Below are 25,606 nucleotides of genomic sequence, written 5' to 3'. Positions count from 1 at the left end.
GCAGAAACTTGCAAGTTAGACGAACAGCTGATATAATTTTTGTTTACATTCAAAAGTGTAAAATTTAAAACGTACGAAAAGTTATCACAAAGTGTTATACTGCCACAGTTTATTGATTAAACAAATAGCTACTTATTTCTTACAAGTTTAATTAGTCGCATTTTGTAATTTTTAATGTCCAAACCATCAAATTCAATTTTGTGATTTGCGTAAATGCCAACCAGCTGTTTTTGATCAGCTGTTTTCCTGTTGGCAAATTGCTGTTGGCAAAAATTTTTCCAACAGAAACCAGCAGCTTCCCCTCAAAATGAAATGTCACTTTGCTCTCTCAATTTCCCCTACTTTGCAAGTTTTTAGCGTACGCGAACGCAAAAACTTGTAAGTTTTGGTTAAACATGAACAATTAACAGCTACGCGAACGAACCTAATATTAGGTACAATCTGAAATTTCATGTTTCTTCCCTGGTTAGGAAACCACTCAAAAGTGTTGAAGAAAACGTTTTTTTGCGAAATTTTCGGACTATGTTATTCGTGGTATTGCAGTTGACGCGCAATACGCCAAGCGACGATATGTAGTTTCGAGAAATTACGCGATCAGACCTGTGCTCGTATCCACCACGTCGAGGTTAGAAATTGTTTAAATAAATTAACCTTTATAATTATGCTTTGTAAATGAAAGTCAATTACTAGAGGTTTAGCGGATATACGGCTGGTTTTTCGTTGGAAAGCCGCTGTTTGAATACTAGTATATAGGTAATTAACTTGTTTATTCATTACCTGGATTTGTAAGACTGAGTGTATGTTCTGGAACATACTTCCACTTGAGAGCCGGTGCATTAAGTTGGCTTCCCTTTTTGGCTGACGATGGGGTAATATTAACAGGCGACTGCCTGTGCCCCGAAGCTTGCGGGAATTGTTTTGCCCAGTGAGCAGGTCCTGTAAATATATTAAGGAGAGATATTGCCTTTAAATATTAAATTTAATAAGATTTAAAATTAATTTTCATTAGGATTTTAAATTTTGAAATGTAACAACTACGTTTAAACAACGTAACGTTTGGTACTTTAAAAATCCTTGGTTCCATTTTAAAAGCCAATCTTAACTAATAGCCAAATATAAATTTAGTCTAGTAAGTAGCGTGGAGGACTAAACTTACATTTTATTGACTTGTTTTCATACAAATAGAAGAATATTAACAGGAAATATGAAATATGACTACTATTTTCTTGCTACAAAAATATGTACAATAGGCGTATAAAAAATAAATGTGAAGTAGATACATATCGTCACCCTTATGTCAGAAGCATGAATGTGCAAATTTATCAATTTTGAGTTATTGAGTTGACAGGATTAGCCTTTGGATGTACTATGTNAATAAATTAACCTTTATAATTATGCTTTGTAAATGAAAGTCAATTACTAGAGGTTTAGCGGATATACGGCTGGTTTTTCGTTGGAAAGCCGCTGTTTGAATACTAGTATATAGGTAATTAACTTGTTTATTCATTACCTGGATTTGTAAGACTGAGTGTATGTTCTGGAACATACTTCCACTTGAGAGCCGGTGCATTAAGTTGGCTTCCCTTTTTGGCTGACGATGGGGTAATATTAACAGGCGACTGCCTGTGCCCCGAAGCTTGCGGGAATTGTTTTGCCCAGTGAGCAGGTCCTGTAAATATATTAAGGAGAGATATTGCCTTTAAATATTAAATTTAATAAGATTTAAAATTAATTTTCATTAGGATTTTAAATTTTGAAATGTAACAACTACGTTTAAACAACGTAACGTTTGGTACTTTAAAAATCCTTGGTTCCATTTTAAAAGCCAATCTTAACTAATAGCCAAATATAAATTTAGTCTAGTAAGTAGCGTGGAGGACTAAACTTACATTTTATTGACTTGTTTTCATACAAATAGAAGAATATTAACAGGAAATATGAAATATGACTACTATTTTCTTGCTACAAAAATATGTACAATAGGCGTATAAAAAATAAATGTGAAGTAGATACATATCGTCACCCTTATGTCAGAAGCATGAATGTGCAAATTTATCAATTTTGAGTTATTGAGTTGACAGGATTAGCCTTTGGATGTACTATGTTATACTTAATGTGACCAACTATTTCATAGCTCAAAGAAGTACACGTTAGGTTGGGTTAGCCCAACACCGCGAGCCGATTACGAAATTTCGAATGCAGCTAATTTCGGTCCTTAAGAGCTCAGTGTTTTTTCAGAAATGCGAGCCAACATGCTTCCATCTTAGCCTCGCGAAGGTTGGACAGTCCAAAAGAAAGTGTGGAGATGATTCCACTTCATCTTCCTCTTGACAGCTGATAAAAAAAGACGTGTCAGAACCCCCATCACAAGTCCTTGAGGCGTAACGTGGTACTCGGAACCTTGACACCTTTAAGGGGTAGCGCTGGGTCACTCGTGTCTTACGCTGCAAAAAGTATTTTAAAGTGCCCTATAAAGGCATTTTCTGTAGAAAAGAAACGTCTTCTTTTCGTTTTTTTATGTCACAAATGGACCCGGTTTCCCTTAGCCTAATAGCAGTTCGTGCTGCGAAAATTTTGTCGGCAATATCCGCAACATACGTTAAGCGCCAGTGTAAGTGTGGTTCCTAATGCTTCGCTAGTTCCTATTTCACAAGTGTAGCCTTCTCTAGTGAGTTCCACCAGGCAAGAGTTCCGTGAAACAAGTTAGCCTTAAATCTGGTTTCCTAGAGGTAATGAATTAATTCGGGCGAGAGACCTAACCTTTTACCGATCGCCCTCTTAAAGCAGTACAAGGCAACCGACCCTCTCTTACCCTTTCCTCAATATTAGGTTTCCACGACAACCGCCGTTTATCACCCACCTAGTTACATGGTTCAGGTAATCTTGAACCATATCAAAAAGGGTGTATAGCAATCGTCCCTTAACCAAAAGTTCTACATCATCTACATAGGCGATCACCCGACAGCCGACTTTTTCCAGTTTAGCTCAGACAGTCACGAACAATCGCGTTTCTTATGTACGGGTCTATCAGTGTGTCTAGGGTTTTTAGCAAAAACGAAGAGAGACTGATAGGCCCAAAATCCGTTGGGGAAACATGAGAGCTTTTTCCGGCCTTCGGGATGAACGCAACACTGACTACCCTCCAAGCCTTGGGGATGTACCCGATCCTCACGCAGTTCGCATAAATACGATCCAACCAATTGCACGACACCTTCAGAGCCCTTTGCAGCTGCGCAGTTATGATGCCATCAGTCCCCGGCGACTCTAATGGTTTGAGCGAATTTATCGCCCAGGCCGTGTGACGGTCGTCCAGAAGATCGGAGAAATACAGAACCTGAAGTTCAAATATCTCAAAGAAGTACATTTGACTGTACTTCGAAGGACGAAGTACAAGAGCGAAAAAAGAAGTACTGTACTTCCGAAAGAAGTACGGTTGGTCACATTAGTTATACCAAAACCCAGACTACCATGCGTACACGGTAACCACATATTTAGTTCACAATGTCAATTACATGCTGCATTCATGTTAAGTTTCGTAAAAAAATTTCCCAAAATTCTCATTTTTACACATACATGCTTCTGACAAGCGGGAAACGTTATGTACTTGCTGATTTGTTTTACAAAAATGATTTAAAAAGCGGACGTCTCGGTTTCTCAGCTAACCGGTTAATCGTTTCTGCAATTATTTCACGTTGGTTCTCTAAAACAAATTTTCGATGTTTGCTTAGGATGCATAAACCTAGAGGTGAATTTTATAAGAATTTAAACTGACAATTTATTATTATTATTATTTGTTGGGGATTGATACAATATAATCATAACTTAATTAGTACACTGGCTGCTAGGACCTTCGGTGCTTATCTATTGTTTTGATTACAAAATGATTTATTCAATTCCAACTGTATATTTTTAAATATTCTCTGATATATTAATACTACAATTCATAAAATTGTATAGGTTAATCACATTGTCGTAGGTAACATTATTTCTAAAAATTTATTAAAACTAGTAGTAACCCCGAAATTCAGATGAATGCAGTAAATAAATACTTACTAATATTAACACTGAGAGAAAAATCAACCAAAAATTTGTTAATATTACCAAATTCAAACTTGAAAAGGAATCAACGTGATCGTTGAAAATATCAACCAAGGTGTTGTTAATATTAACCACAATTTTGTTTACATTAACCAAACTTTTGGTTGGCGATTTTTCGTTTGAATACGTTGATGTTCTGCAACTCACAGATGCTTTTTCATAATTCGGAGATACAAAACAAAAATTTTTACTGTCATTTTAATATGTTACCTCTGACGGAATTAGCAAATAACAGCAACCAGCTCTACACACTCAGCCACTGCCATACATACGAATTTGTTCTCAAATGTTCAACTTGAGTCACATTTCTTACAATCGGCTTATTGTCCATGAAAAAATCAAACCGTAATGGTTGAAAAAACCATTGTGAAATGAAGAATTTAAATTTTAGTAAGACAACAATTAATCCTGTATTGCTAGAGACCTGATAACCCAGAATAATTTTTAAGTTCTTAAAGTATTTTACTCTACCCAAAGCTTCGTATAGTGAGCCGTGAGAAAACAGTCTTCTTTAAGGTATAGTCCAACTTTTCACAATATCTGTCCGCCGGTTATGGTGAAAAGCATTTAGACACTTTTAAACTAAAGCCTTCTTAACCCTTTCAGTACAAAAATTTAACCACTTGGATCGTTCATTTCAAAAATCACATCATCAAATTTTTAAAGCTTTGAGCTTTGCCGCCATTCAGGGTCCTTTATAATGTTCAGTGATATCCTAGGTGTTTAAAAAAGAAAGTGATCTCAACTCTTTTTATTTTTTGCTTTCGTGAAATATAATTCAAAACTATGAATAATACCTAATACCTTTTCCGATTCTCAATTCTCAATTCTACGGAAAATTGGTTAATATTTTTCAATAGATTACCAATTTTTACTTTTGTGACAAAAAGGGTAAACTGCACTTGAATTTGATATAAAGCTCAATTCGTGGCTGCTACAGGTCGCCCTAATTCTTCGTATTACTGAGCAATTACACTATACGGCAAAAACAACTTTTTTCTGGGTATTGGACCAGACCAATTTTTTTAAGAGATTGAATAAGAAGTAAAAAAGCAATTTCTCTGTTTTCCAAGTTAGCCTCCGAAATGGAGATATGGGCTTTCGATACTCGAAATAGGGCATTTGGTAAAAAATTAGTATAATAGGTTCTTTCCCTAACAATCCGGACCGGATCCGCTAATTAGAGAATAAGCGAAAAGTTTGCTCTCAAAAATGGAACATAATCCAGAAGTACGGGAACGCAAAAAAACACATTTCGTGCCCAGAATTTGAGAAACAGCTGCAAACTCTTGGAACTTGAATTTTTGTTTTCCAAATTTGATTTTAAGAATATAAAGATTGAAAATACATTCACTATTCCTTAAAAGCACCAAGTAAATGCAGGCAACATGTAAACACAAAACAGCTGATATGCACTTTGACACTTTATCCATTTTTACTCGGAGAAGTCCGGCTGTTTCGGGCAGAAAGAAGAAGAAACTTTCGATCCAATACGTTCCAGTTTTCGCTCTCTATTACCCATTTTGTTGAGTACGGGAATGATTTCTGGGCTATTTTGGGCACCCGCGGGATCCCGCGTACGGGAAAGAACCTAATGTTACCATTAATGTTACCAATAACGACTTTTTTGGAAATATTTTAGCAGTTGCCCCATAAAGAATTACGTATTAAATAAACAATTTACTATTAGTTTTAGAGTCTAAGGAAATCGAAAAAATATAGTATAGTACATTTGTGCATCTTTGGCCAGCTTGCGCATGGCCAGGATGAGTAACATTGATGACAGCGCAACTAGCAATATATGAGTTTCAACCGTCCAGCTCTACATCCCTTTGGCAGTAGCTCAGAGACAGTTGTGAAATTTGTAGGGCGGAACTAGCGCTTTGTCAGACTGTCCCTAAATTTTGCTGCAGGGTAGCTTTTTGCCTAGATTAACATATATGATCCTTTTCTCCGCGCAGTGGACCAGGGACCAATCTAATCGAAAAATCATATCTATGATCCAGCTTTTTGCCTAAATAAGGATCCTGTTTTCCAATTTTCATGCAATTTCGAATATAAATAGCTTTGGGCAAGTTTTTTTGCGACAATCAGAAACAACAGATACAGCCAAAATATAATAATAATATAACATATCTATGCTAATATATATTTTGAAAGCCGTTTTTTAGTGTTCGCAAAGCTCAAGAACGGCTGAACCGATGTTTTTTAAACTTCAGACACCTGCCGCACGTGCCTCAAGGATGGTTTCTATATGAAAAGGGGGTGTGGCACCTCCAACACAAACCGAATTTTTTCATACTCGATATCTCTGGAAGTGTTCATGGTAGAGTTCCGGAGCTTCGTATGGAGATATACGAAATCAATCGCATACTCTTGGAGAAAAATTGGAGTTATTTGAAAAGGGGGCGAGGCACCTCTCATATAAACCAAATTGTTCATACTGCATATCTCTGGAGGTGTTCATGGTAGAGTTCTGGGACTTGCTGTGGAGATATACGAAATCAATCGCATACTCTTGGAGCTATTTGAAAGGGGGCGGGGCACCTCCCATACAAACCGAATTTTTCATACTGCATATCTCTGGAAGTATTCATGGTACAGTACTGGAGCTTCATATGGAGATATGTATGTATATGAAATCAAGCCCATACTCATGGAGAAAATTGGGGCTATTTGCAAAGGGGCGTGAGGACGTACCGACTTTTAGCTATCTTTGAATGTATTTACAATTCTTCTGTAGGTACGTTTGTGAGTGAAATCTTCCTAAAGTTGTACGGATTTTGACAAAATTTTTTGTGTGTGTTTGCGTGGGCCTCTGGATGGTTTAGTGTAACAATTTAATCCGCCAGTTGGCGCTGTAGTTGAGTTATTACTAAAAATCTTATTTATGATCCGATTTGGCTAATATTTTATATATGTATTGGTAATGGTAAGAGCAATACTATTGCAAAAACGTGCTGCCAAGTGGCAGCTAAAGTCGAGTTATTACTAAAAATTGCCACTCACTCATATATTGTTGCCGCCAGGGATTGAAGAGGCAAAAATTCTACAAATTTATTTCGTTTCGCGAATAACTGTGCTATGAAATGCTGCACAGCTAGAGAATCAAGAACTTCTTCATGGATGTAACACTTTCCTTAGGTTATTTAAAGCGGCAAATGACCACCAAACCATAATCTTAGCAGATGAATGTGCCAACGAAATTCGTAAACCTGAATTGTTGGTGAAAATGTTGGACCAAAAAGTTTCAATAAAAAATAAAAATTTTGTGCGGGACAAAGTTCGCCGGGTCTGCTAATTTAATATATAGCTCAATTCTGTAGCTACTACAGATCGCCCTAACTAACGCATGGACCGTAGCAGTTACAGCTTTTATTAAAAAATGTATTTTTTGACTTTTATTTAATTACTCCTTAAATTACCGTTATTTCTGACTTTTATTTTATAAATCAAAAATAACAATTATTTTTGACATTTATCTAAATAATCTGCAAATAACAGTTAATTTTGATTTTTAAATTATATGTCTTAGATACCAGTTTTCCGAGACTTTTATTTATAAAAGTCTTAAATAAAAATCTGTCACTAATCTTTATTTTTTAAATCATATTTATAAAAGTCAGAACATTTCTTACATAGCGAATTTTTCGATGCCAGTTTTCATCCATAACTTTTATGGTCTGATTATGGCAACTTAACGTAACTTACGGCTCTCTCTTAAAAATTGTGTTAAATGGGTGTTGCTTATAATTGAACAGCCGAAACTTAGCGTAACTTAATGTCAACCAACGAAATCTGTTTCTGGCGGGATATCGAGCCAGTGCACATCTTCTATCAAATCTAGTCTATGCTAATCTCCCAAAAATGTGTGATTAGATATCACTTGGTATTCGAAAATTTGAAACAAAAAAATTAAAAAAGGGAAAAAGAATTCAATACATCCTTTGCCAGTTATTTCGATATACATAATTTTTCAAATTATAAAATAAAACGCATGTTTTCCTTCTAAAGGCCAATAAACTCACACTCACACTAGAATTGTTCGGAAACAAGTTTCTCTATATAGAGAATGGTTCTATACCGAACTGTTTCGTGTGCACAAACTAAAAGAGTTTACAATTTGTATCTCAGTAAATACACAAGATTGAGTAAAACGGGTCAAAAACCGTCTCCTAAAAGTCGGTCAAAAATACTGTTGACTATTTTTATCACTGGTTAATCCATATTTAATTTATTTTATTTATGGTTAATACATATTTTATCAAAAACATCGTTAAATTATGACATATTTTCATCTTTTCTTAGCGGGTGGCTTTACATTTTATACAATTGTTTAGTATCGTGATTTTTACACATGTGCCGCTCTATATTTGTATCTGTAGATAAAGAAATAGTATATATTTAAATTGGTGGGGTATGTATAAGATATAATAAAGAAGAATTGTACAGTTTTTCAACTACTCGAAAGACTTTCGGAAAACGAAATTAGTTAGCCTTTTGTAGCTAATCAAATGACTCAAACAAACATTCAGCTATTGAGGTTTGCTCACAGCATTGCAATAGTGCTAATTCTTAGTTATTGACACTCCCAAAACTTATAAGTTAAAATGATCAAATTTCTTGGCACGTATGACGTTTTTTAATCAGGTGATGTGTTAATTTGTATTAGATGGTTACTTTATTGGTTCGCAAATAAATAATTTGCAACTTGCCTAAACAATTTTTTACACGCCACTTTTTTAAAATCTCACGAAATTAAAGTACAAAGATACAAAGCAGCAACAAATACAAATTAATGATAATTATCATGTCGTAAATCGTGTGAGTAAACCACTTAAAATATTTACAAATGTACGTACATATGTACGTATATACTTGGTTACATACATTATTTTATATTCACACATACACATGTATGTATTTGTGCCTCTTCCTGACATGAGAAGAGATATGCAGATTTTAAAATTATATATATAAACTTAAATGCAGAAAAACAAAGCAATTTGGAAAAATTTACAACTTTGTGTTTGTTACTCGTATGTAGCATAAGAGGAGTAAACAAAATGTTTGTGAAATTTTTGATAGAACGCTACTGAATAATTACAGTGGTCCACAAAAATTTGCGTCATAGTCAATAAGAGCTGATTCCTATAGTTTTTTAAATGCAGAATCAGAATCTGACCTTTGGAATTTTGGAATGGCTGTATTTTTGAGATATTTTGACTTAAATGTGTCAAAAAATTATTTATTAGTATATGTTGAACCGTTATAATATAAAAACATTACATTATGGTAGTAGTTGTTTTTGAAAAGTTTTTAAAATGCATAGGTAATAAAAAAGTCGAACATTACCGCATAATTCTTCAAAAACGTTTAAATAACTGAGAAAATTTCATGTTATAGCTACACGATGTGTACAGTTTTTTAAACTTGTTTTTGTAAATTATGTTTATAAAAGTTACATTTTTACCTTTTGTGCTAGAAGAGAAATCCTTAGCTTTTTTTACATCTTATTCAAAAGATTCTACCAGACCTTGTTATTCCATTATAGATGTCAAAAGAATGAGTGCCAAAAATGAGTATTTTGCCACTTTTAAGTCAAAATATCAAAAACTGGAGCCAATCTAATATTTCTTATCTCAGATTCTCACTCTACGAAAAAAATCCCATAAGAATCAGGGTTCAATTTCCGTGCTGAAAACATTTTTTGAAATTTTGTTGACCTGTCTTGAGCTTAGAATCCAGCTCTCAAGAAAAATCACAAGAAATAATTTTCATTATTTCTGTTGCTTGAAAAGGCACTTTGCCTTTGCTGTAAATTTTCTTGAAGAAATAAATTTACGAACATTTTTTTCTCGGGAGCTGCAAACTGATTTAAGAAATTTTGATAGAAGAAAATTTCTTTCCCGTTTTTTTTTTCAATTTATATGTATGTATGCAAGGCGTATTCAATAAGGCGGTATCGGTACGCCAATAACAAAATGTACATGTATTTTGTTTTTGCTTTTGCGGCGAGGACTGTCAAAAATTTCATACGAAGGATGTGAAAGAGAACAGAAAACAATAAACAATCAACTGTTCTAACCAATCAACAGCAGCCATTTGACATATGAAGCCGTGAGGCGAAGAAAAGTAAAAGGGTGCTGCTATAACCTGTTAAATACGCCTTGTATGTATGTATGAATTTTTCATTTTTCTTGAGAGCTGTAAACAGCTCTTCATAGTAAAGCGAAAAATCCCTAATCCCTTTAAACAACTTTTTAAGAGGTGGGCCAAATTTCTTTTGAGGTTAGACTATCTACCACATTTGGATACTACTAACTTCTAAAGCATGCTGATTGAGGCTGTAAAAAGGTATGGAGTTAGAAAAAACGTTCGCCATCCTTGTTTTCAAATTGGCAGCGGTTCCACTGCACTTGGGTTCCAAAAACCAATTTTTAATTTCCTTGCCACTAGTCTCAAGGTACTAAAATATAGTGCACCACCCCTGCAGGGAAACCGCGGACTAGTGAATCAAATTTCTAGTTCCGTACTAGGCCTTTATCGCCAAAAAGGAACTAGCCCGATATGAACTAGATCCCCACCAGTCCAAAATCGGCGAAAAGTGGTACTTTTAAAATACCAATATTTTCAGTTTTTTTCACTAGAAATCGATATCTAAAGTGACGAATTTAGAAATGGTTCGGAACTATAGAAAAAGGGATGTAGAACGAACTAGATCTTATTTGTCGAATTTAGAACAAGTTCGGAACTATCGAAAAAGGGATGCAGCGAGGGGCTTGTTTACTTTGCATAGGTATGTGTTCAGCGGCTTTTTCGTTCAAATACGCTTCTATTCTGCGCCTCGCAGATGCTTTTTCATAGCTTGGTAATACAAAACTAAAATTTGTGTTAACATTTCAACACTTGGGGCCGTCTGCAATCTAAGAAATAACAGCGAGCACCTCTGCAAACTCAGCTACAGCTAAAGGTATGTAAACGTACATTTCTAACAATCATTCAAACAAATTTAATTTCAAATTGAAAACACATTTCTTCCAAAATAACTTAAAATCGCACACACGGAAGAACCAAAAAGATTGAAAAATCATGATACTTTTTTCTTTCGTCTGTCGATTTTAGAACTGGTTCGGAACTATAGAATTTAGGACTAGTTCGGAACTATCGAAAAAGGGATGCAGCGGGGGGCAATTGACACTTCCTAGGACATCGCCATGTTAAATTCGCCAGTTGCTTGCATGCAAAAGAGATTTATCGCGAACCAGTACTGGGTCTAAATGTACTAGAAGCGCACCAGTTCAGAACTAGAGATTTTCCCCACAGGGACTGTGCAGACAACATCAATCATACTCTTATTTACATATGTATGTATATGTAGTTCCAAAGAATGAAGGAAATAAGTATTTATGTGCATAGAATGTACTCGTACATACTACATACATATACATAGTATGTATGTATGCATTTATCAAACAGATTTTTGAAGCTCTCTCGCTCAGGTGTGATGATAGCATTTTTATGTCGAGGGTTTTATTTGCTCTGTGACGTTAAATGTTTATAAATGAATTCAAGAATAATAATCTAAATAAGTACCATTCATGCCTGAAAAAGTTTGGATGTCATAACGTTTGATTTATTTACAGAACGATATCTCTATTTTTGGCTTGAAAACACCCCTTGGAACGGTGTTTGCCACGCTTCAACGTATTCAAATATTTACAAAACTTTATCTGTCATTTGCGCGGATGACGTTTTTATTACTCGCTTAGAAGAAATAACCCAAAGGAACCGAAATAAGTAAAGCAACATATTTTTTTACGAAGAAGTGATTTTAAGACTGCAGAGATGGACATTGTTACTACCCAGCATCTTACATTTGGATATCAGCGGCAGTGATCGTAAAATACGGACAATTAGAAACTTAAAAAATAAAAATGTGTTGCATATGATCGCGTAATTCGTGATGGGATGATTACTTACTACTAATCGAATAGAATCAAATAAAGTTTTTTTTTTTAAACAATTGAAGTTCACGAAATACCAGTTCACGGCGATAAGCTGATAATTGGCGATAATTATCACAGATTGTCAAGTTTTGGCTTGCAAAATTGGGGACATTGAGATATTGAGACATTCACATTTTAGTTTATGGCGAAACTGCTAAAACCTCCTCAATTTTCGAAATAACGAAATAGTTTATGAAGTATTTCAAATTGAAATTAACTAGCTACGGTTCCAAACATTTAGAAAGTAAGGAGATTTTTAGTCTTTCACATCTCCTTAATAAATTTTTTCAGGAAAATATTTAGTAAATAATATTTATTTGATGTTTTATATTTCCTGTTTTTGTATATAGAGCAAGGCGAATTAATATTTAAGGTTCATGTATTTTTTTTTTTTTTGCTTTGTCGGCATAAATTATCAAAATCTGTAAGAGTGTGTGGAAATGCAAACAAAATTTTTCAATTTGTCATTCGAAGCCGTGAGGCGAAAAACATACACAAAATCAGAATCAGCTGATCTAGTAGCACCACCTTATATAAATTCGCCTTGATGATAAGTCGACCTAAGCGAATATTGATTTACACCACATACATATGTATCTGTATAAGTGTGTATATAAGTATGTAGATATAAATAGGTTCATTTGTAAGAGATCGGTATGAAGTAGTACCAATCCCATACGGATTACTCCTATTCAAATACTATCGCAATTTACCACAAAGCCCAAGTCAACAAACTGTTATAACAGAGTGAAGCACGGCCTTGCTATTAAAATGTTTGATTAAGTGCTCGGTCTTTTGTCTTCATACATATGTGTATGAGTATACTAGGCTGATCGGCATATTATTAATGCGGGTTCTCCGTACTTATTCGTACTTGTTTCTTTAATTGATTACAATTTTAGGATCAGATCTTTAATCTACAGTAAAATGAAATGTAAAGTATTAACAGAATTTTTTATTGAATTTTAATTGAGAAATCAAAACATTGTATGAGCGTGGAAAAAAACTCTCGATTGCACCCAAATATGTTTCTTTCTATATTCTGTTATAATTTTGAAAGATTTATATTTTTCGAGTTTAACAAATAAAAATTATAACTAAAAGTTGAGTTTTAATTTCTTGCTCAAAATAAAATTATTATTTTCATGTGCCAACCTAAGTGAAAAAAATGGTTAAAATAAATGTCTAAGCAAAATTAAAGGCTGAAACATATACATACAGTAAAATTTCATGGGAAATATTTTCGTAGAACATTTTAATCCATTAGCTCCCGCCTGAAAAGGTCGTTTTGACTCTTCTTCTTCTACTTCAAGAAACCCCGCAAAAAGAAAATTTGCAAGTTCGTTAGAGGAATGATATATTATAGAAAATAATTTTTCCCAAAATTTTATTAGGGGTCTTCTCAGGCAAAGGCTTCATGCCATCATCGCAAAAGTCTCTAAAAAATTAACACTAAAAATCAACAAAAAAACTTGGTTGTTTTTTACAAAGAAAAGTTTAAAATTGAGTTCGGCTGTTATTCCTTTTTGGCATTGATTTTTTGTTTTAATTTTATAGAGACTTTTACGTTGGTGGCATGAAGTTTTTGCCTGAGAAGATCCCTAGTAAAATTTTCCGAAGAACAATTTTCTAGAATATATTAATCTTCTAATGACCTTCCAAATTTGCTTTTTGCGGGACTTCTTGAAGTAAGGGTCAAAGCGACCCTTTCGCGTGGGAGCCATGGGTTAAAATGTTCTACGAAAATATTTCCCATAAAATTTTACTATTGTAACTAACTATTAAATTTTATAATTTATTATAAAATTAATACAACAAATAATAACAATATTTCTTAACCTTTAATTTCGCTCAGACATTTATTTTAACCATTTTTCCAATTTTTTGAAAATTACTTAGGCTATGACATGAAAACTTTAGTAGGCCAAAAAATAACGAGCTCACTTTTGCAAATACATCGAGTGTTTTATTACTGGATGCAGGGGCGGATCCAGCGGGGGGTTTTGGGGGTTAAGCTAAGTGTCAGTCAGTGGCGGACTAACGGGGGGTGTTTTAATATGGCGCATATGTATGTATAAAATGGTGTCTATGTATTAAAACACTCCCCGTGGGTCCGCCACTGACTGACACGTAGTTTAACCCCCAAAACCCCCCCGCTGGATCCGCCACTGACTGGATGGGTATACTTCCAGAAAATGTTAAAAAGTCAGGGCTTCGGTTTCGACTGTCGCACAGTGTTACTATTGAGTTTTACTTTTTCACTTAAGGATAATGAGTATTCAGAAAACTCAAAAGCTATACTATCGGGAATCCAATGTATCCTTTCAGAGGTAGTGACACTGTAATAAAAAACATGAGTCTTAAAGTTTTCAGGTCAATATTCCAGCTGCTTCCGCCTATGTGGCATTTTAAGTTTTAAAAATATCATGATTTTCTTTTAAGTGACAAAATAAAACTCAATAAAAATTACACAACAAAATTTGGACGAGTTTGGTTTCGAAAGCCTCATCTTATGGATTTTTGATGCTGATTTCAAATCCATGTAGGTACATCATTTTTCCAGCACGTTTAGTTTTTGAGGAAAAAATCTATTGAAGTGACAAAGAATGGCGAAAATGGCCATTTTCAAAAATTAAAAAATGTTCATTTGGTCAGTTCAAGTAACTTAAGTGAAACACATTTTTTTATTTGACTGACAGAAGGGAAAAATTATTTTTCATGCAAATTTGCTGGTGAAACCGACAGTAAGTAAGCAAGCTTAATGAAAGTGTTTAATGGAATTTCTGTTGACATAGTTAATTCAAGGCGCATCCATATAAGGTGGTAGCAATTGTATATATGTAAGTAAAAATCCCGTGTATTTTGTTATTGCTTTTTGGTATATCAGGATGTCAAAAGGAAAGAGAATAGGAGATAATTTTCGCCATTTCGTTTTGCTGAAATCATAAAGTTGCACCATACATTATATGTATTTGGCACGGGGAATTTTTCCCAATGTACATATGGATTTTTTTTACTTAAATTTTTTCTCGAATTTTTTATAAAAACATAGTTCGTGCAAACTTCGTGCAAAACTCAGGAAAATACAATAAATTTGATAACAAGTTGACACTGTTGTATAACTAAGTGCCAGTTTGAAGTTGGTAAAAAATCGCGTTGATTGTTGGCAGTTTCTTCCAAACAAAAAAATGTCGAACATACTTTGTGTACTCATTTTGTTTAAGCAGCCACGGCTTGAATTCTTTGTTTAAAATTAATTCGTAACTAAAATTTTTGACTTTATTGTCAATTAAATAGCATATTTAAAATATACATATGTATATGAATGTATGTACATTAGGCTGGGCCAATGTTTATTTTAATAAATAGCATGGTATTTCCTGATTCTGCAGATAATTCTAGGAGAGAGTATAGAAGAAACCATGGCTCGGAAATGAGTTTCATGCCAGCGCATTATTAAATGAAAAAATTACCTTTTAACAATATTATTTTTTTTTTAACTTTTCTTAAAACTTTTGCATATAAAATGTCTGTATTTAAGTTTCTTACATTTCCTTTTTTGTATAAACCATTTTTAAAAAGCAAATCGTTACCCAAAGGTGAAAATATGCCAAGTCCATTTTTTGAAGTTGTTCACGAGAGACGAAAAATCGATATAGTTTCGCATTATCTGTCATTCTGCATCAAAAACTAAGTTTTTAATAAAGTGGACTTGGCACGTTTTCACCTTTAGGTAGAGAAATACATCTGTTTTGTTAATTTTTAACTTAAAAGTTTAACAAACATTAAAAAGAAACGGTTTTTGTATTTTACCAACAAAAACTTGATATGAAGGCGTCTAGGACTTACCATTGATTTTTGCCTCTTCCATACAAAAATGACTTTTTTTCAAAAAAAAATTATAAAAATCGACGGTAAATCTTAGCTAATTGCACTTTATTTTAATAAAATTGAATGTACCATGAAACTCTATACTCAAAATCTTTCTAAGAAATCCATCTAAAAAGGCTTAAATTTTTACAAAAGTTTGCTAATTTTTTTCTAAATATTGCACAGAGTTTGAAACTTAGATCTATACGACTGTTGTTAAAGAGTAAACCATATCTTAAAAAAAAAACTAAGATTAAAATGATGGTGCGTTTTTAATTTTGACACGGATTTTGGACGGTAAAAGGAGAACACTTTCTAAAATAGCATATAACGGAAAAATTTAATTTTGAGAACTAGTAAATTTTTCTTTTAAAAATGCGCAGGCCCATTTCCGACTTATAGTTTCTTTTAAATTTTCTCTTAGAATTTTCTGGAGAAACCGAAAATACCATGCGATTCGTCGAAAAACTGTCGTCGAAACAATTTGACCACCTTAATGTACATATTTTAAAAGTTCTAATTTTTTTCTTAATGAGATGTATAAAATTTTTTCTTCCCAAAAACCGGGACATTATGCGTCCCGGCATATATTGTACCGGGACCGGGACATAGCTCTTAAATCCAGGACAGTCCCGCCGAAAACGGGACGGTTGGCAACCGTATATACCAAATCAGCTGTTCTAGTAACACCACCTTGTATAGATGCGCCTTGCGTTTATTCAATCAATATTTTATATCCGAGCGCACTTGTGCACAAGGGTATTATAACTTTGTTCACATAACGGTTGTTTGTAACAGGCAAAACGAATCGAGATAGATATAGACAAATGTATACATAAATGATCAGAATAAAAAGAGAAATCGATTAAACGGTGACTGTCTGTCCGTCCGTCCGTCCGTCCGTCTGCGTGCACTTATTTCGGGCGTAGGACGGATGGTATCGATTGGCAAAATCGGACAATAACCACGCCTACCTCCCATATAACGGTAATTTTCAGAAATACGAAAACTGCGATATTTTAGTAACTAATGAAGATTATTCACTCAAAATTGATACATGTTTACAATAAGTTTTAGACGCAAAATAAGAATATTATAAATTTTTGGTAAATGGGGAGAGCCACGCCCACTTATTGTTACATGTGTATATCTGGGTAACCGCTGCACCTATTTCTTCCAAACTTTGCACGGTTATTGGCCTTGGTACAACATACCAAATGGCCGAGAATTTTTAAAGTCGGACAATAACCACGCCCACATCCCATATAACGGTAATTTTCAGAAATACGAAAACTGCGATATTTTAGTAACTAATGAAGATTATTCACTCAAAATTGATACATGTTTACAATAAGTTTTAGACGCAAAATAAGAATATTATAAATTTTTGGTAAATGGGCGTAGCCACGCCCACTTATTGTTACATGTGTATATCTGGGTAACCGCTGCACCTATTTCTTCCAAACTTTGCACGGTTATTGGCCTTGGTACAACATACCAAATGGCCGAGAATTTTTAAAGTCGGACAATAACCACGCCCACATCCCATATAACGGTAATTTAGAGAAATACGAAATCTTCGATAAATCAGTAAATATTAAAGCTAATGTATTCATAATTGATGCTTACAACAATTATTTACCAAGAAATATGTTTATTATAAAATTTTGAAAAATGGGCGTGGCTACATAAGTATCTCGGTAACCGTTTTACCAATTTGTACCAAACTGGGTATGGTTATTGTGCTTGCCACATAGAAGCAAAACGTTGAAAATTATTGAAATCGGACTAAAATTATAATATAATGGTAAATTTCAGAAATGTTTGAAACTTCAATATTTACACCCCGGCTTACCATGGAGCGGTAGCTTTCGGAAAGATGAAAAACATATATTTAATTATATTGCGCCGGGTATTTAATTTTCGGCTCGGCCCGAACTTAGACTTTCTTACTTGTTTTTTTATATTTTTTTTTTGTTTTTCTGTGATTTTGTTTTCTCATTCCTACTTAACTCATCCACATGAGGTAGAATAAATCAGACGCAAAGGATTTTCGTTGATTACGGTCTCTGACAGAATACATAACTGCTCGTCATTTTATAAAAATAGAGCATATTCTATATGGAAATCCGATTTTAAAACCTTATATAAATTAAAAAAATTGCAATAATGGGGTGCGATATTCACTGCAGGTTAATAATATTTCTGTGAAATAGCGTTGATTTTTTTAATTTTTGCTGCTGCGCATTTTCTTCCATACAAAGTATGCTCGACAAAATTTTTAGTCAATAAAAGATTTTTAATAAAATTATGTAGCATTTACGTTTTAATGACAATCGGACAATTTGGCATAAACAATTAGAAAATGAGTCCCTGGCACAATGGTATTTTCTTCCATATGAATGTTCCGTTTGGAGACACTTTTTTCATTCAATTTTAAGGATGCTATTTTCAAAAGGATCGATAAAATATATACTTATTTATGTTTATGAATATATTAGAATAGCTATTACGTTTATGAATCGCTTTTTAAAATGAAAAATGTACAAAACCCTCAAATGAGTCAAATGCGTCGATTTTACTCCAAAATTTACGAATTCAACGCCTGTTTCACGAGTTACCATTCCACATTTTCTTCTTAATAGGTCTTATGTCTTATCTATTCTCTTACAATGTATTAAAAAAAATACTCGTATGTATGTATATACATATAAAAGGTTTCTCCAAAAAAAAAACAATAAATATGTAAAACCCGGAAAAAGTGTAAAATAATCAACCACCTTAATGAGTGCATACAAATACAAACCAGCATAAGAAATATGTACATACCCTGCAGTGAAAAATTATCAATTGTTAAAACTAACCAACTTATAGTTAGCTTTTTGGCGAGATTTCGATTAATACCTCACTTTTAATTAGCTATGACAAAACCAACTTAAAGTGAATTGTAAAGTCGTGCAGGAGTCATGCAGACGCAATCGGGAGTTGGTTTTCTTTACAAGTTTCTATTAAATATCCTCATACAAAAATTACTTTCAATACACTTTTTTTCTGAACTTCGCAGATTCTTTTTCATATTCAGGACAAATAAAAGGAAGATCGAAATTTTATACTATCATTTTGAAGTTATGTCTGACGGTGTTCGAATATGGGGCCACCCAGAGCAGAATATGTAAACAAATATGAAATGTAATAAAATAAAGTAAATAAATAAGTAAATAAAAAAGTAAAAAAACAAAAAAATATTTTGTTTTTCTTATTGATATTTTATGTCCAAAAGTAGTTAGTTACAAGTTAGTTGACATGTAATGCAGAGGTATCCAGGTCTGACTTTTTTGCGGCCATCGCCCCACAAAAGTAGTTAGCTTTTTTCGAACAAAATACACAGTTAATAGTTAGCACTAGTGTTCGCGTAAACAGACTAAAGTTAGGTATAAGCTAACGTCACTCCCTGCAGGGTAGTTTAATCTGCACTATGCGTCGTGTGTTGCTGTAATAAATAATAAAGTCTGAGTAAGAAAAATATACAAATGTATGTACATTTTATCACGTGCTGGAGTCCTATCATGTGATTGAAAAGCAAAACAAACAAAAAGTAAATGACAAACAAGAAAAATATGTAAACAAATACATATTTATATGTACATATGTACATAGGTATACGTCCGAAAAGCGAACATTGTTTAAATTTTTTATAAAATTTTATATATTTATACATACGTGCGAATAGATGCATTTCTTTTTTCAAGAAGCGAGTTTTTATCTGGGCTCGAATCGTAATCGTTCACCGATCGAAACCCATACGAAAGAAAACTACGTCATACGTCAGTCGTATAAGCTGAATGGGAGTACGTTCACGTATGTCATAATGCGAAAAATGTTTTTTTCTTTTTTACGTAATGACTAATACGAAATCGTACGCGACGATTCGAGTTCTGGTCTTGGTCTGGTTTTAATCGCACTTCAAAAAAAGGGAGCAAAATGAAGAGGGCACCTTTTAAGGGTTTTTTTAAATGAGGCTTAGGGGCTGTCCATATATTACGTAATAAATTGTCCCTCACATAATAAATTGTAAGATTTAATTGATCCCCCTCCCCCCGCCGCAGATCTTACGTAAGATTAAAAATCCCCTAGACATGTTTTTTCAATTGAACATAAAAAAGATAATATTTCCATCAAACAAATAAAGGATGTGTGCCTAGTCAGTCTTAAAAACTTCATTACATAGTTATACTAGTCATTCTTTTTTGTCGTTTTCTTTGGTCTACGGTCCAGCCAGCCAATCTGAAAGAGGAGTAGCCACAGGAATATCTCGTACATCTTTTTCACTCAAAGGTATTTCATTTTCACAGTCCACTGAAATTTCTTCTTGATTCACCCACTCAACAATATCCTATCAACCCAACGAAAGCTAAATGGCATTTTTAGTGAAAAAGTGTGAATTTGTAGCTATTGTCTTGTGGAAATTGTTTTATGTAAACGCCGTGTAAGAAACGTATCGTAATTTGTTTGAAGTCACGGTAGAAGTGAGGGTCACAATAGTGTTTGAACTGCATTTTTCGGTTATAATAGACCACGTTTTTTTCATAAAAATAGAAAAATTAAAGCAAAATTTGTAAAAAATTGTAATATCCTCCGTATTTAATGTATATTTTTCATTTCAATGCAATTTAGTACTTTAATTCGGTGGATTTTCGTATTTTATAAAGAACAATTTTGAATAAGAATACAAGAAAAATAATATTACGTAAGAATCTACGGGACGCCCCCTCCCCCCATATAAGAAAAAGTAAGAAAATTCGAGACCCGCCCTCCCCCACAAAGGTCTTACGTAATATATGGACAGCCCCTTATTGATAAACAACACGAAAAATATGCATATTCTTTTATATTATTTATTATTTTACGTGTATACAAGGAAATGATTAGATTGAATCCATATAAGAATATCATTTAATTTACTTATCTCATGCTAATGCTATTCAGTAATATGTCGTTTATTATAATATAATATATATTATATATATATAATATAATATTATTATGTATTTGGAGTTAATACTGCCATAAAATATTTTTTAAATAATGAGGCTGTCTCCTCTGGCATGAGTCTCTTTTATTTCCAAATCATTACTCATATCAATATCCATCATTCACAATCATGAAGAAATACCAATTTCCTAATAAGGTTGCGCAAATTGGATATTTTTTTCTCGTAAGATTTATGAAGTAAAAAAGACTGACGCTTTACATTAATGCGTTTCAGAAGACAGCCTTCATCTCACTTTTTACCATACTTGCTATCGTAAAGAGAGACTGCCGACAACTATATGGGCGTAAAATCTGAAAAAAAACCCCAAACATTTTCCATTAAATTTTGGTTCGGCAAATAGGGCGACCGCTGCAAAAAAAATTAATATTTTGCAGGGACGTGAACCGGATGAAAAATTTGGTCGGTTCGGTTCAGCGGTTCGAACCGTTTGGATTGGTTCGTCAAAGCGGTTTTTTTTTTGGTCTTTGCACCGGGGTTTCGGTTCGGTTCAACGGTTCGAAAAACAAAAAAATAACGCGCAAGTTTAAGTGTAAAGTGCAACGACGCGCAAGGTTAAGGGTCAAGTGTCTGTCAAATGAGATGGGTTGCCTTTACATTTGATAATGTCACATGGTAAACAAACACGGTGGTATTACCATGTTTAACAAGAAGAGAAAAAGTGGGTACATTTATCTATTGAAAATTGGTTGAAACGAACCTTTAAACCTTTATAGAAAGCGGTTCGGTTTTCGGTTCGGATCAAGCATTTGTGGAAATTTCGGTTCGGTTAATGGTTCAGTTAATTTATAGAAAAACAGCGGTTTTCCGGTTCAAAACCGGTTTGGTTCAAAATCGGTTCCAGTCCCTGATATTTTGCCTCGTTAATTCTTGTTTCACACCTCCTTTGGGGCACTATTTTGTTATTACTTGTATATTTCTAGAAATCAATCCAACAATGTGCGGTAGTTGTAGGAAGGAAATAACGTTTACTTGTTTGAATGCGTATTAGAGGTTTACGCCGAGAGGCTTTGCGGCGGCAGCGTGGTCAACTTCAAAAAGAATCGGCGGCGGCGGCGACGCCGGCGCGCCTGGAAACGCGCAACTGCCCATAAGGTAGATACCAAAGAGGCATGAGGCTACTAATCTTATCATGTCATCAGATTATAATTCTATTTAATTCATTCATTGAATTCAAATAATGAGTGACTGCTGCTGATGGATGGGGAACAGAAGAAAGTCTATATAGTACATATATTAGGTTTCCCATCGAAAATGTTTTTTTTTTTTTTTTAATTTAAAGACCCTACCCCCTAACTTGATTCGTTTTTATGAGAAATATTATTGCCTATTTTTATAGATTTTTTAAAGGCCATTTAGAGGTCGCGGCCTGTCGATTTAGGTCAGAAAATACGATTTTCTAGACTCATGAGTTTTTGAATGACTATTTTTGGTTGAATTTCAAAGAATTTTTTAAATTTTGACCATCGATAATTTCCACAATTTGAAAATAACTATGTAGTACCAACGCACAAAAAAACGATTTTCGATGGGCACCCTAATATACATACATCTCTATGTACTCTACAAATCCGTATGTACTATTCCAATTTAAAGAAATAAAAAAATTAAAGGTTAAGTTATTGGGGTAATTTATGTCGCTATCAATAAATTTTTGCAATAAGCTTATCAACCGTTATGTTAAATTACGAAGTTCTTACGATTTTTTGCGGGTTATATATTGAAAACAAGGTTGGCCTACTTTTTTCCAAAAGTTTAACCCATCAACTCCCACCAGAACGGGCCTTTTTGACCCACTGTTTGAAAAATGGCTTATAAATAGTTAAAATTTCCACTAATATATTAAGCGCCAAATTTTTCTAAGGAAAACAGAATGTAATGCAAAATAATAGTAATTTTTACCAAAAAAGGGCACTTTATCTTTGTGTAGAAAATATTGCGATGCGGAGGAAAACCTTCCTGGGGTTTGACCACTACTTAGGAATACTAACGTAATTTTCACACAGCCACCTAGTTCTTGTATATGTCTGTGGGGCCCCAGAATAAAGTAACNCTAATCTTATCATGTCATCAGATTATAATTCTATTTAATTCATTCATTGAATTCAAATAATGAGTGACTGCTGCTGATGGATGGGGAACAGAAGAAAGTCTATATAGTACATATATTAGGTTTCCCATCGAAAATGGTTTTTTTTTTTTTTTAATTTAAAGACCCTACCCCCTAACTTGATTCGTTTTTATGAGAAATATTATTGCCTATTTTTATAGATTTTTTAAAGGCCATTTAGAGGTCGCGGTCTGTCGATTTAGGTCAGAAAATACGATTTTCTAGATTCATGAGTTTTTGAATGACTATTTTTGCTTGCATTTCAAAGAATTTTTTAAATTTTGACCATCGATAATTTCCACAATTTGAAAATAACTATGTAGTACCAACGCACAAAAAAACGATTTTCGATGGGCACCCTAATATACATACATCTCTATGTACTCTACAAATCCGTATGTACTATTCCAATTTAAAGAAATAAAAAAATTAAAGGTTAAGTTATTGGGGTAATTTATGTCGCTATCAATAAATTTTTGCAATAAGCTTATCAACCGTTATGTTAAATTACGAAGTTCTTACGATTTTTTGCGGGTTATATATTGAAAACAAGGTTGGCCTACTTTTTTCCAAAAGTTTAACCCATCAACTCCCACCAGAACGGGCCTTTTTGACCCACTGTTTGAAAAATGGCTTATAAATAGTTAAAATTTCCACTAATATATTAAGCGCCAAATTTTTCTAAGGAAAACAGAATGTAATGCAAAATAATAGTAATTTTTACCAAAAAAGGGCACTTTATCTTTGTGTAGAAAATATTGCGATGCGGAGGAAAACCTTCCTGGGGTTTGACCACTACTTAGGAATACTAACGTAATTTTCACACAGCCACCTAGTTCTTGTATATGTCTGTGGGGCCCCAGAATAAAGTAACTTACGAATGTAAAAATTAGCAAAAAAAGTGTTTGCTTTTTATTAAAATTCTGTTTAAAATAATTAAAGAAACACACAGGAAAATCAACTAGTCTTTGTTTTATCTCCAATAATTGAGGAGTTAGATGTAATAAGGGCGCTTCTGTTAAATCGTCAGATTACCAGTATTCGACCCTAATTCAAATGTAATAAACGCTTTCGATCGAAAAACGTGTTACCTATGTTTTTTTCTTAGTTACGCTTTTTTTCGAAATGTTCAGTGGCCCAAATTAGGCAAAAAACTTATTTTAAAAATGTAATTCTCATTTCGTAAAATAGTGTTTTTATACGAGTAGTATTTAGTTCCTTCAAACGATGTATTTCAATACAACATGAAAATTTTGTACAAAATTTCTTAGGCGCCGAACGCCGCCGCCGCCGAGTTACGAAAATATCGTGAGAAATGACAAAAAACGGCGGCGGCGGCGGCGTGGCCCGGCGGCATATACCTCTCATTTGTATTTTTCGATATTCGAAACACAAATCATGGAAATATTTATTAAATCTACATATCGAACCTTAACCGCCAAAATAACGTAAGCGACATTATTTTCAAAATATTCTTTTTGATGCAGAAATGTATCTCGATGCTCTAGTAATATTTCTGCATCAAAAACAAAATTTTGAAAAACTTGAAAGCTAAAATTTCAGTTGCAACTCAAAGAAACGCTGTGCATTTTTTAACTTTTCTTAGATGGTCCGCGTTGTTCCAGGCTTGTTGTTTTAGCAATTTTAACACACGCTAAATTAAATCTTAGAAAAGGATTAAAGGGCTCGAGCTAGGTTTTTTTTAATATGATCAAATCCAAACCCTTTATAACGGAGAATTTGCCCACATGTATTCATAACACTAGCTTAGAGTGAAAAGTCGATAATACCACTTTTTATCAAGTTACATTTTTTTGTAGGAAGCAAGGAAAATTAAAAATCCATGAAGTAAGAACTACTTGCTTTATTTCTACGCGTTTCTACCTGTATTCAGTCAAACGCGAATTTGCTAAGTTCAGAGAAGGAACAAAAAAATTCGATCATACGAAATGGATATGAAAGCAGCTTGTGACTGCAATAAATTGAAGGTTTGCAAAATTGGTTAACAGTTAATTTCACGAAAGCAATTTAAATGAAAAATGATTTTAATTTTTTGGAATTTATATGGCAATTGGCAGAAAATAGAAATAAGAAATATTTACTTTCGGGAGTTTCTTTCTCCTGTACAATTTAAAAAACTGGACTGCAACTCTTCACTCTAAACTAGCAATATATGTACACTGAGGGAAATAATGCATAGTAAAAATGAATACTTTATATTTGATTATCGTTTAAAAATGTTCGTATTTAAAAATAATATTTTCATACAATATTTATTACGCACGTATTTGACTGTTCACATCTGGGTATGAATATGTAAGTGTACATACGCACCCCAAGCATGCAGAGCGCCGCTCTGAGAGCGGTGACAACACACACATCCATACATAGTACATACATGTTTAATCGTACAAATCGCGTGCTGTGGTGTTGATGGATATTCAACATTTGAAAGCAAATTTATATGGC

The 25,606-nt window shown here is 33.7% G+C and overlaps 1 protein-coding gene across 1 annotated transcript in view; it reads right to left on the bottom strand.

Annotated features, from left to right (window-relative positions):
• The window catches only part of CAH1 (carbonic anhydrase 1), an 81,324-nt gene that overhangs the window by 10,781 nt on the left and 44,937 nt on the right, over positions 1-25,606 (bottom strand). Inside the window, exon 2 of the mRNA XM_017629834.1 lies at positions 1,511-1,669. Coding sequence (XP_017485323.1) covers positions 1,511-1,669 — 159 coding nt within the window. The remainder of the gene's footprint in view (positions 1-1,510; positions 1,670-25,606) is intronic.

The sequence above is a fragment of the Rhagoletis zephyria genome, unplaced genomic scaffold, assembly GCF_001687245.7.
Source record: "Rhagoletis zephyria isolate East Lansing unplaced genomic scaffold, Rhagoletis_zephyria_1.1 Rzeph_scaffold_00005, whole genome shotgun sequence".
Classification (NCBI taxonomy): domain Eukaryota; kingdom Metazoa; phylum Arthropoda; class Insecta; order Diptera; family Tephritidae; genus Rhagoletis; species Rhagoletis zephyria.
This window is presented reverse-complemented; position numbering and strand designations above follow the sequence as displayed.